This window comes from Camelina sativa, chromosome 8, assembly GCF_030686135.1.
Source record: "Camelina sativa cultivar CO46 ecotype springtype chromosome 8, ASM3068613v1".
In the NCBI taxonomy this organism is placed as follows: Eukaryota; Viridiplantae; Streptophyta; class Magnoliopsida; order Brassicales; family Brassicaceae; genus Camelina; species Camelina sativa.
Window position 1 is genome coordinate 6,687,572 of NC_141887.1, and position 12,123 is coordinate 6,699,694.

At 37.0% G+C, this 12,123-nt stretch overlaps 2 protein-coding genes and 1 pseudogene across 4 annotated transcripts; 1 reads left to right on the plus strand and 2 right to left on the minus strand.

Moving 5' to 3' along the window:
- Positions 1 to 581: 581 nt before the first annotated feature.
- On the minus strand, positions 582 to 6,060 carry LOC104706577 (alanine--tRNA ligase, chloroplastic/mitochondrial). 3 transcript variants are annotated; one of them, XM_087461696.1, is made up of 8 exons: positions 5,939 to 6,060; positions 4,312 to 4,404; positions 4,016 to 4,221; positions 2,350 to 3,921; positions 1,989 to 2,264; positions 1,598 to 1,807; positions 1,327 to 1,484; positions 582 to 1,197 (listed from the first exon to the last, which is right to left on the minus strand). In XM_087461696.1, exons 1-8 carry the CDS (start codon positions 5,982 to 5,984, stop codon positions 861 to 863), a joined length of 2,898 nt encoding a protein of 965 aa, XP_087317822.1. In that variant the 5' UTR covers positions 5,985 to 6,060; the 3' UTR covers positions 582 to 860. The 3 variants fall into 3 exon arrangements, with proteins under 3 accessions (XP_087317822.1, XP_087317821.1, XP_087317823.1); XM_087461695.1 differs by having other exon boundaries at positions 5,694 to 5,982; XM_087461697.1 differs by having other exon boundaries at positions 5,122 to 5,948.
- A 279-nt stretch (positions 6,061 to 6,339) lies between these two features.
- On the minus strand, positions 6,340 to 6,963 carry LOC147939763 (uncharacterized). Its single transcript, XM_087461015.1, has one exon. It carries the CDS (start codon positions 6,961 to 6,963, stop codon positions 6,340 to 6,342), a length of 624 nt encoding a protein of 207 aa, XP_087317141.1.
- Positions 6,964 to 8,825: 1,862 nt separating this feature from the next.
- On the plus strand, positions 8,826 to 9,971 carry LOC104709290 (F-box/WD-40 repeat-containing protein 1 pseudogene; annotated as a pseudogene).
- Positions 9,972 to 12,123: the final 2,152 nt, after the last annotated feature.

A 12,123-nucleotide genomic window follows, 5' to 3' on the forward strand; every position in this document is an offset into this window, starting at 1 on the left:
TTTCTTCAGTTTATTTACACCTATATTGCTTTGTTTCTAGGCTGAAATGCTTGCCGACAGTGGATATCATGCCTATAGCAGCACATTTAGCATTTCTCTGTGAACGTGCTGGTAAAGTAAAATGTCGTGGTGGACCAGAAGGTGATGGAAGTGTTGCAGTTTTCAGATCATGTGACTTCTGCAACCCCTAGTATTGTGCAGGTATTTTAGTTCCGTTTGTTGAAACTGCAAAATTAAGTATATATACTTGCAATTTTGTGGTTTTATTAAGTTGTGGAATTTATTTTTGAAGGTCTAGTCATCTCCAATCTCTTTAACCCTCTCAGAGTGAAGGACAAAGTCTTTCATCTGTTTCAATATTTATGATTTATAGTGTTACGTTGTTGTTGAACTCAAATTGGAATCGGTAAATCAGCCGGTGTGTGTGGCTTCAACAACTCCTTTGTAAATGATCTCCCAATTAATAAAAAGCTTTCTTCGACGAATAGGAAAAGAACAGTTTAACTCAAATTGAACCGGACTACGAATGAAAAGAGCAGAAAAAACCGAAATCTCTGTAAGGTAGACTTTTTTTCTCCAAATTGAAGCAACTGACGACATATTCATTCGAATTATCTAACCGAAAATGTCATCAATAGCAACCGCTACTCAACATCTTATTGACTAATGATCCAAAACCAATTAAGTATTTCGTCTAGACAAATCAAATACCCTTCCATCTAGACATGCGTTTCAGTGTTCTAGAATCCAGCAATGTGCACTTCGTTCTTCTCCCTGTACAACCTGAATCAAGCAATGTGCTCTTCCTTCTTCTCCCTGTACAACCTTGTTGCATAGATAGTTTTTCTTGAAGTAGAACTTCAACCAAGCTTTTCGGATAGAGTTGCCACGAGATCTTCCCGAGCTTTCTCTAAAGCACTTGGGAGATTTTCAGGCTTCCTGCCACCTGCTTGAGCGAAATTGGGCTTTCCACCACCTCCTCCACCACACAGCTTAGCTATGGGGCCAATGAATCTCCCTGCTTGAACTCCTAGAGAGACTACTCCGGGACTAATTGCAGCAACTAAACTAACCTTGTCTTTTTCTGGAGATGATCCTAGTACCACAGCGACTGGATCTTCCAATGTGCTTACCAAATGCTCAGCTGCACTCTTTAATGAGTCAGCATCGGTGTCATCCATCGACTCAACGAGCACTCTGAAGAAATTAAAACATTCACAGGAAGAACTTTAGTTGATGTTATAACTTTAGATCATGTGTCAAATTCTCTGAGCATAATAATTATCATACAAACCATTTCTAGCAGGAAACAATAGATTTTGATACCTTATCGTCTGTGAAGTTCCTACTGTAAATGCTTTGTTCGGTATAACTGATGCTTTATAGACCGCTGCTTTTGAACGCAAGTCTGAGGCTTCTTTTCTAGCAGCACGCAGTTCCTCTACAAGATTCTCCACTCTGCTTGTAACATCTTCTGCTTTCACCTTCAGATTAAAACCACACGACAATTACATATGTCACAAGTAACTACTATCTTGAAAGCAGCAAATATGAAATAATTATTCGGAGAAAGGAAAACTCTCTAGAAGCGGAATACCTTGAGAGTCGAGCATAGACGTGTCATTTGAGAATCCCTTGAGTTTATGTATTCAATGAATGCTTCACCTGCAACCGCTTCGATACGTCTGGTTCCAGATGCAATGCCCTGTTCTGAGATAATCTTGAAGGCTCGTATCTCTGCAGTATTGCCAACATGAGTGCCACCGCAAAGTTCCATGGAGACACCAGGGACTTCTACTACACGAACCTGCGATTAATGTAAGGGTCCTCTTTTGTCAAGCCATATCAACTCAACACCAAACTGTAACACTTTATACACTCATGTAGTTCTCTCATAATTCAGGTTTTACGAAGATGCTTGACTAGTATTTTGACGTTCCCAGAACCTATACAATCTTCGAATTTGTTAATAGTGAAATCTTTTTTACCTCGTTTTCATCATACTTTTCCCCAAACATTGCAATGGCTCCAGCTTGTTTTGCATCAGCAAGAGGAAGGACCTTTGTTTCAAGACGTGTAGCATCCCCAATCCACTTATTGATCAGGCATTCGATTTCCTCAAGCTCATTACCATGCAAAGACCTATTAAAGTTGAAATCGAATCTGAGGCGGTCAAAAGCTACTAATGAACCAGCTTGTGATGTTTCTTGTCCTATTACTTTCTTAAGTGCGGATTGCAGTAAATGAGTGGCCGTATGGTGAACCTGGAAAGTTAACAAAAAGGATCAAGAATTTTAAAACGAAAGAGGCAGTTGCGGTATTGGGATGCAAAATGACATTCAAACGTACCTTTGCTCGTTGCCTCAAGTCTACATCCACTGCTGCTTCCACCTCCTTGCCAACTTCCAGAGCTCCACTTTTTACAGTGCCCTTGTGAACAAATATTTTAAGAGACTTCTGCACATCAGTTACCTCAACAACAGCTTTCTCTTGGCTCCCATCACTGCTAACATAAAGAAAACCATGATCAGCAATTTGACCTCCTGATTCAGCATAGAACGGAGTTCTGTCCAGCAAAATCTCTACATCACTGCCTTCAGAGACCCTTATCACAGGCTTCCCATTCACCAAAAGACTTTTCACAACAGCACGAGCAGAGAGACTGTCATATCCCAAAAACTCAGTGTCTGCAATATTTTTCGTGATGTCAGCATCATCTTCAACTGTCAGTTTTACAACGTTGTGAGCAGCTTGAGACTGACGCCTTTGATTCTCCATCTCCACTTCAAAACCTTCCATATCTATACTGACTCCACGTTCTTCAGCAACTTCTGCTGTTATCTCCACAGGGAAACCGTATGTGTCATAGAGAAGAAACGCATCTTTCCCATCCAGATAAGGCTTATTCTTAGTTTTATCAGCAACTGACAGGGCGTCGTTAAGCTTCTGGTCAAGTAACTTTTCTCCTCTTTCCAGAGTTTTCTTAAAGTGAAGTTCCTCTTGTCTAATCTCCTCAATGATGCGTGGAGCCTTTAGTTTGACATCTGAATCAATATATGTACTCATTTCTATCACCTTTTCAGCAACTGTTGGCAAAAACGCTTCCTTTGGATTACCATTTCTATCCCCATTTATTCCGAGAGACTTCCCCTTTCGAACTGCCCTTCTTATTAGCCTCCTTACTACATAACCTCTGCCAATGTTTGAAGGAGAAACACCGTCTGATATGAGATAGACAACTGCCCGCATGTGATCTGCAATCACTTTTAGACTTGTCTTTGCCTGTTCACTTGCAGAGTCGTATGATAGATTCGCCAACTCTGAGATCTTCGCAATGATTGGATATATCAAATCTGTCTCGTAGTTGTTTGGAACCTTCTGAAGGATTTGAGCCATACGTTCTAGACCAAGACCAGTGTCTATATTCTTCTGTTTCAAGGGCTCAAGCAATCCATCTTCCGTCTTGTTATACTGCATGAAAACCAAATTGTAGAACTCAATGAATCTGGTATCATCCCCAAGATCAACATCTTCACCATAACCTCTCTCGGGATAGAAGTCATAGTATAACTCTGAGCATGGACCACAAGGACCAGTTGGTCCACTGGTCCAAAAGTTGTCAGCTTTACCCATTCTCTTTATCTGCTCAACAGGCACACCAACTTCATTCTTCCAGATTTCAAAAGCTTCATCATCGTCTTCGTAAATGCTAACCCAAACTCTATTAGCAGGTAACCCAAACTCTTTAGTTGATAGCTCCCATGCCCATCTTATCGCTTCTTTCTTGAAGTAATCACCAAAGCTAAAGTTCCCAAGCATCTCAAACAAAATATGATGCCTGGCCGTTTTGCCAACATTCTCCAAATCGTTGGTACGTATGCACCTTTGTGCAGTGGTTGCACAAGGAACCTGTCTAGGTACCTGCATCATTTTAAAAAGTCCCACCAATGTTAAAAGGAATAGTCTCTAAATGCAGGAGAAAACAGTAGTGTTTGGCTTGAATTGTTATTGATACCTTTCCAAGAAAGATAGGCTTAAACTGAAGCATTCCAGCAATTGTTAATAAGACAGTAGGATCTTCTGGAACAAGAGACGCACTTGGAAGCACTTTATGCCCACGAGATGCAAAGAATTCAAGAAAACGCCTCCGTATTGAATCTCCACTAACATCATTGGACTGATATTCCTCCTTAGCGTCCTCAGACACCGGATGTACTGACACTGAAATCCACATAGTAAAGACATATCAGTCCCCAAATTCAATGGAAGAGACAAAAACAGATTATGTGGAAACACAATAAGTGCAAAAACCTGATGAACTTTTGGCAATAATCTGAGGTGACTGAGTTGATCTGGGAAGCAAGATCGAAGGAGAAACACCTGTAGAGGTTCTGGTAACAAAACCTGCAAACCACATTTTCAATAAATTAACGCCGAGATGAGATGAATATTGAGAAACTTGCACAGAACACTGAAATCAAAGCAACAAGAAGAGACAATAAACAAAGCTCAAGAACTTTATTTATCAATCAAATTAGCGTGTGATCTCTCAAGTTTCAAAAAAATTGTAAAAATTTATACTTTCTAACAATCCTTTGGAGGCCGGTTAAGTTCACTGTAAGAAGCTACATCACTAAATCATGTACAGACCAAGATAATGACAGTTTCATGGATACCAGCTCTGTAACAAACCCAATTGGGAAAATCTCTCTGCTTCAATGGAAAAAAAAAAACCCAAAATTCAATTTCGCCAAGAGAACAAATCACATAATCAATAATTAACGCCGAGATGAGATGAATACCGAGTGCTCTCAAAGCCACAAGAAGAGAATAAACAAAGCTCAGGAAATTTATATATCAATCAAATTAGCGTGTGATCTCAAATCTCAAACAAGTTATACTAGTTTTGTTGAACGAACTAGTCTAATGGTCTACTTCCAAACAAGACAAGTAGTAAAATTTGGTTGAAAATGGCATGGTATTCTTGATGATGCAGAGATGATTTACGAGAAGGTAAAAGCCACATAAAACTCTCTAATATCATCCAGAACTAGTAGCCAAAAGATTCCAATTTTAAGTAACCAGCTGGGAATGCTACTCTTAATCTGATCATAGACCCACCTAAAACCTTTCAAGCCGTCAACAAACTACGATTCGACATGTGCTAGAGCCTCTGGGCAATTCAAGGAGGTCCTTTAGCATGTAAAATCTTTATGGACCTTATTGGTGCGAGAAACACCTCAAATGCAGAACAAGTTTTTTGAGGACTCTTGATTTTTCTACGAAGTACCTTGCTACTTCCATTTTAGCAGGCCCTCCGTCGAAGTGTTTTATCTCTACAAACTCGAGTGATGGAAACCAGACACCGAAGGTACAGATTAATTAAGATTTATACTATCTGACAATCCCTTGGAGACCAGTTAAGTTCAATTTGTAAGCAGCTACATCACTAATCATGTACAGACCAAGATAATGACAATTTCATGGAAACGAGCTCTGGTCACAAAAACCCAATTGGGAAAATCACTCTGCTTCAACCGGAGAAAGAAAAAAACAAAAACCCAGAATTCGATTTCGCCACTAATCCATCTAGGTTATGAGTTTCTAAACACTAAGTCCTCAATCTCATCACTTTCATGATGATTAAATAAAAAAATAAAATGCGAAAAAGGGAGAGAAGAACAGAACCGTACGTTTAGAAACGAGAATACAAGAAGGATGCAAAAGCAAAATTGGTCTAAGAGGAACATCGAAAAGGTTTACTCTTGTCAAATTCATCGAGAGAGTGTGTGTTTAAGACAGAACAAGAAGAAGAAGAAGAAGACAGAACAAGAAGAGGCTAGGAAGCTTTTTTTTTTTTTTATCCACTTCTTTGTGTCATTGTTTTGATAAATCTTAAAACTAACTCGTTAAGGTTTAAGGAGGAATCGTAATATACCTTCTTCATTAGAGGAGGCTGAGGAGGAGAGGCTTTTATCTCCCATTGTAGCAAAAAAAAGACAGCGACACCTTAGAGATTTTTTGTTTTTTTCTTTTTTCTTAAGATTGTGTGGGCTATATAACCCTATTTATCTATTAAAAAAAACTCTATTTATAATTAGTAAATAATGATTATTTCACCTCACACTAATTTAATTTTTAATTGTACCAATTAAGAAGTAAATAAGGAAAATAACCCAAATAAATTTGTTTAGTTTTTTTTTTTCCAACAAAGTACAAGATTGACTCAAACGAGCCAATGCGAAGGAAAATTGTTTACATAAATAACTAAATGCGGAATTGAGTGAACACGTCGTGCCAAACTATCCGTTTTACCATTCTGAAAGCGAGGAACGAAAACTAATGAAAAAGAAACAAATTCCTCTTTGTCCGCCGTAGTATGTCCTCCAAATAAGGTATAAAAACTGACCACTCGGAAGGCGAAGACACCATCTTCACCAAGTCAGAGCAATCCGTGAGATAGACGACAAATTGGTTATCCGCTCCAATCATACACCTCATGGCCCATATAAGGGCTTCAACCTCCGCATGAAGAGGGGAAAGACTGCGACGAAGGTTGGCTGCTCCCATTGTAGGATCTTCACCCCTGGGCGAAATGCAAAACCAGCCTCTACCATCATAGCGATCCGTCCCTTTCCAAGAGCCATCCACAAAGCAAAGATAACTCGACGAGAATCGGGGAACCCCTAATCCTCTACCTCCACAGGGTACAACCCCATGATTAATATTTGATCCTGACACCATCTCCTCTGTTTGAGCCATAAACCAGGCTTTAGCCTCATCCTCCGCTAACCTCAAAATTGCTAGTGGATTTGAATCCAAATTACTAAAAAGTTTATCATTACGTGCTTTCCAAATATACCACAAAATCCAGGGGAACACATCCTGCGATAGGATGTCTTTAAACCGCCAAAAAAGGAAATCCATGTTAGTGAAAACAGATTCTGAAGGGAAAGCTCCCATGGTCGTCGGAAATGACGACAGAGCCCAAACTTGTCTGGCTGGTGGACATTCAAAAAGGGTGTGATTAATCGTCTCCTCCTAATAACCACAAAGGCCACATGTGACATCACAACTCATCCCACGTTTCTATAGATTAGCCGTGACCGCCACACAACCCGAAAGCACCTGCCACATAAAGTGTCGGAGTTTCGCTGGACACCGAACCTTCCACACATAAGCCTTTAAAGGTACCAAATCCGGTCCAAATACTTTCGGCCCGGTATGCGCCGTCTTTTGTGAACGAAGGGTATGGTACCCTGATTTAAACGAATATTTTCCAGACTTAGTAAAATGACATCCCAACAAATCCGGTTTTTCCGGTTGTCACAGCGGTAAGGCAGAAATTATGGCAACATCTTCCGAGAAAACTCCAAGTAGAGTATATAATAGTACTAGGAGATATCCCGTGCTATAATGCACGGATCAATATTTTCTCCAAAAATTATAAGATAATATTAAAAATTATTGTTATATTTGTTTTAAAAAGTTATTATGTTTGAGACAATGATTACTTTTAATATTGTAACTATGTACTAACCCGCGAAAATCGCGGACTGAACTTTTTGTTTGATGAAAATTTTTTATAATTTATTTTCTTATTATATTATCTATAATGATTTGTGATTCAAAATTTCCTTATATTAAAAATTTTGTATTTTGAAAATGTTTATTGAAAACCTGCCAATAAAACATTTGCATGTAATGAACTTTAGATTTTATTCGATTAGATTTTTAAAATCTTAGCTGTTAAATTTTTTTTTTAAGTACGAATTAGTTTTGATTCTAATAGATTTTTTTTTAATTTTCTACAATTTATTTTATTTTATGTGTCCCCAATTTTTGTTTTTTGATTAATTATATTTATTTAATTAATTAATTAATCTTAATTAAGGTTTTCTTACGGCAATTGAATGTAATTTTTTACACATTTTATGGTTAGTTTCATATTTTTAGTTCCCAATTAATATAGTATGATTGTTTGGAAAATCTACATATTTTTTTTAAATACTAATTATTTTTGAATATTATAGTATTTTAATTTTTTTGATGTATATTACCATTTTATATTGCTTGTTGTATTTATTTTGTGAAATATTTAAAGGTATTAACTTTTCTATTCTAATTTTGAGCAAATAAAATTTATTAATTTATCAGCCACATAAATTTAGTTTTATCAGCCAGCCGATATGGAACATTAAAACACACATTTTTTTTCATTGATTGAGTAATATATCTTCGTTTTTTTTTTAATTCAAATCACAATATATGCAGAAAAAAAAATCTACATATTTATTTATCATATGTATATATGATAATTCAAAATAATTTGTAAATGAACTTAAAGGAAGATGATAGGAGAATCATAATTTAAAATCTTAACAAAATCTCTCAAATATAGTTATTAAAAGAATAATTTGGATATAAAATCTTACTTTGAAATTTTTTGATTGTTTTACAATTTTTAAAAATTAATTAGTAATTTTCTACCATAATTAATTAGAGAGAAAAAATATGTTTTTTGGAAATTAATAATTATGAAAATAATTTATTAGTCTAAATATTAAAATTCTATATTTATTTTTATTTAAAAATTAAATATATTTTTTAACACCAATGGCATGATAATATAATTTTTTACATTTTATAAGATTAGTTTCATATTTATACTTCTCAATTAATATAGTAGTATATTTGTATTTATTTAATAAGAAAGTGTGGTCCTAAACTTTTATTACATCCACATGACATATCCAACATGCTATATTAACATCCAGATAGATTCACAACTCATACTTCTTTTAGCAATAACTTTTCGAATTCTCATGGCTTCATCTTCGTCAGACGGTTCATTGATACCTCCCGAAATATTGGAATCAATATTTGGTAGTGTTCCAGCTGACGATCTAAAACGATTCAAGTTGACGTGCACAGAATGGAATGCTCTCTTCAAAGATAAGAGATTCATCTACGATCATCTAGAACAGGTCAAAGAACGTATTATACGAATCACTGATAAGGTTCAGATCATTAATCCCGCGTCCAACGATGATCATTCTTCTTTACCACTCCCAAATGAGTTTCAAGGAAGCGGTAAGCTGTCTAATATTGTTCATTGTGATGGGTTATTGCTATGCATCTTTCGTCATCCCAAAAGACTCGCTGTTTGGAACCCTTGTTTTAACCGAGTTAGATGGGTCACCAAACCTAGGAAATCTTATGCAGTTAATGATTATTACGGCATTGGATATGATGGTGTATCTCGTGATAACTACAAAATCTTGAGATTTTACAATGAAAATATTTTCGAAGACAACCGGTGCCCCACGGGTAAGTATGACCCACCGGTTGAGATCTACGACCTCAAGTCAAATTCTTGGAAAACTCTTGACATTCCTTTGGATTGGTGTGTATACTCACCGTGCGCTGGTGTGTCCTTAAAAGGAAATATGTATTGGATTGTTGGACGACATCATGACACAATATGTATCCAAAGTTTTGATTTTTCCACAGAGAGATTCAAACATACGAGCCTAATACCTTTTGTCTATGGTACATATGATAATGTAGCCTAATCAGCTTTTAGAGGAGATAAGCTTGCTTTGCTTCGCCAACGCATATACGAAGAACATGATCAACTAGGGGAGATTGAGGTATGGTTCACAAATAGTGTCAAAGATAGGGTTGTTTCTTGGACCAAACTTTTTGTTGTGTGGAGACCTGATCTGCCAGCATTTGATCTCTGGGAAGATCCTCCTCATTCGGTGTTTTTTATTGACCAAAATAATAGGATTAACGTTACATGTTCTGAAAGATTAGTAACCAGTGGAAGCAAATGCGTTTGCGTTAACTTATACATTATTGGTAAAGATGGATTCCAAAAAAAAGAGATAGAAAGACATTGGGAGGAAGAGGTATGGACATATAACTCTGGTTACATGTATCTTCCAAGTCTAGTTCCGGTCCCATAGAGGATCTGCCTCAGAAAAGGAAAAAAAAAAAGAAAAACATACCGTTAAGTTTAATGTTTTGTGATATATTTTATGCTAGCTCTAACTAAACTATAATTTATAAACATTTTGTTAAATCCCGTGGCATCATTATGTAAGCAAATAAATATATTTCTGTTCAAGGCTTAATGGTCGTTGCTTTGTGGATTAACTAGTGCATGTTTGTTTATACCTTTTACCATCGAGGCTGAATGATTCATTTAAATATAAAATCATTACGGAAAAAAATTATTTCAGAACATAAAATGTCTAGGTTTGGGCTTTCGATTTTCGTTTGGCCTTGAAATAACATGGTTTTGAATTTTGTGTCCTTATTTCAACTTTCGTTGACCGTCATTCATTTTTTTTTTATCCCAAGAAGAGGGAACTTTATTCTTCTCTTCGTACCTAGTTTCTCTAAACTCCAATGGCCTCTTTATTATCCGATTTGAAAAGCCAATTGAGATAGATACAAAAAATCAAAATCGTGGTCATTGACACCGCACCATCCAAGTCTGGTTCTGGTTCATAAAAAAAGTTACAATTTCTTCATTGCGTTTTAGAGTGTGAATGGTTGCAGCGGTTGGGACGGACAAATTCATCTGCGGATCAGACCGCTTTTTATTTACCATTCATCATGTTTAGTCCGTAGTGGTGTGGTCTACAGAAAACAGAAACAAAACTGCAGCGGACCAACTGCGGACCGTTTTTCCTTACAAATAGACTTGGACCGCAGCGAACTGTTGTCCACACTTAAAATATAGCGGTCTTGTCCGCAGACAGATTTGTCCGCCCCAACCGCAGTTACCATTCAGACCCTTATATTTATGCATATGGTCTAGAATAGATAAAAAATTAAAGTTTTTTTTTAACGTCTTTTATTATAAATAGAGGTTGGTACATAGTCTTGAAATAAACAACTCCGTAAAAACAATGGAGGGAAGAAATAAACACGAGCAGTTTCTTGTTGACGATGAGCCTGTTTAGCCAATCTATCAGCTACTTGATTGCATTCTCGCGTATAAACAAAAATGATATATCAGTAAAACGATCCGCCCAACTGCGGATATCAACTAGGAGATTTTCCATAGTTATGCTCGTTGATCGTTGATGTAGGAGATCATCTAGAGGTTTACAATCGCCTTCTAGAACCACCTTTCGGTAACCTCGACACCAAGTCAAATGAATAGCATGCAGCAGTGCTAGGCCTTCTGTTTCCAAAGGATTAGATGCTTGCGTGAGTTTTGAACTGCCAGATAATACATACGTACTTGAATCATCTCGGATAACCCATCCAACACTGATGCTGCCATCGTGATAATGGAAGCTGCCATCATAGTTAACTTTAACGAAATCGGTTGATGGCGGTTGCTAGTGAGATACGGGAGTCGATAAATCTGACAGATTAGTGCGATTAGATTGTTGTACAGATGGTTGCGTCGCAGCTAGCCATTCTATAACATCATTTGTTGCTTTTGTAACCACTAATTCTACTTCCCAAACTACCTTATTGAAAATAAGGTTATTTCTTGATTTCCATAGTTGCCACCCAATCTAGAAAGGAAGATGTTTCTTATCAACATCCATTGCAGACGTATATGATAACAACAAGATCTCAATGTTTTCTTCGAGAGAGGTTGAAAATACATGACCAGTAGGCAGATTAGTTAGTCTCCAAACCGTAGAAGCATAAGGACACTTGAAAAGCAGATGGTTAATCGTTTCAACGTCTTTACAGCAGCGATGACATGTTTCGTCAATGGGTATACCCCGTCGGTTAAGTTCACTACCAGTACTAATTGCACCAGATAGCACCCTCTAGTAGAAATGTCTTAACTTTGGAGGTATAGTTATTTTCCAAATCTTGTTTTTGAGCTGAGGGTCTCCTTGTGGAGAAGCAACAGCATCATTGAGAGGGTGATGATTACTTAGCTAGTACCCAGATTTAACTGAGTATATTACATCCTTAGTGTAGTGCCAGATCAATCTATCAGGACAATGATGTTGTGGAAGATAAAGTCATTGTGCACAAACTGCGTCTTCATCTGAAAGGTATTGTTGCAGTTTATTAATATCCCACTGATTACTCTGATCTTGCCATAAGTCACTGAGTGTAGAATTCGGTGGTAGAGAG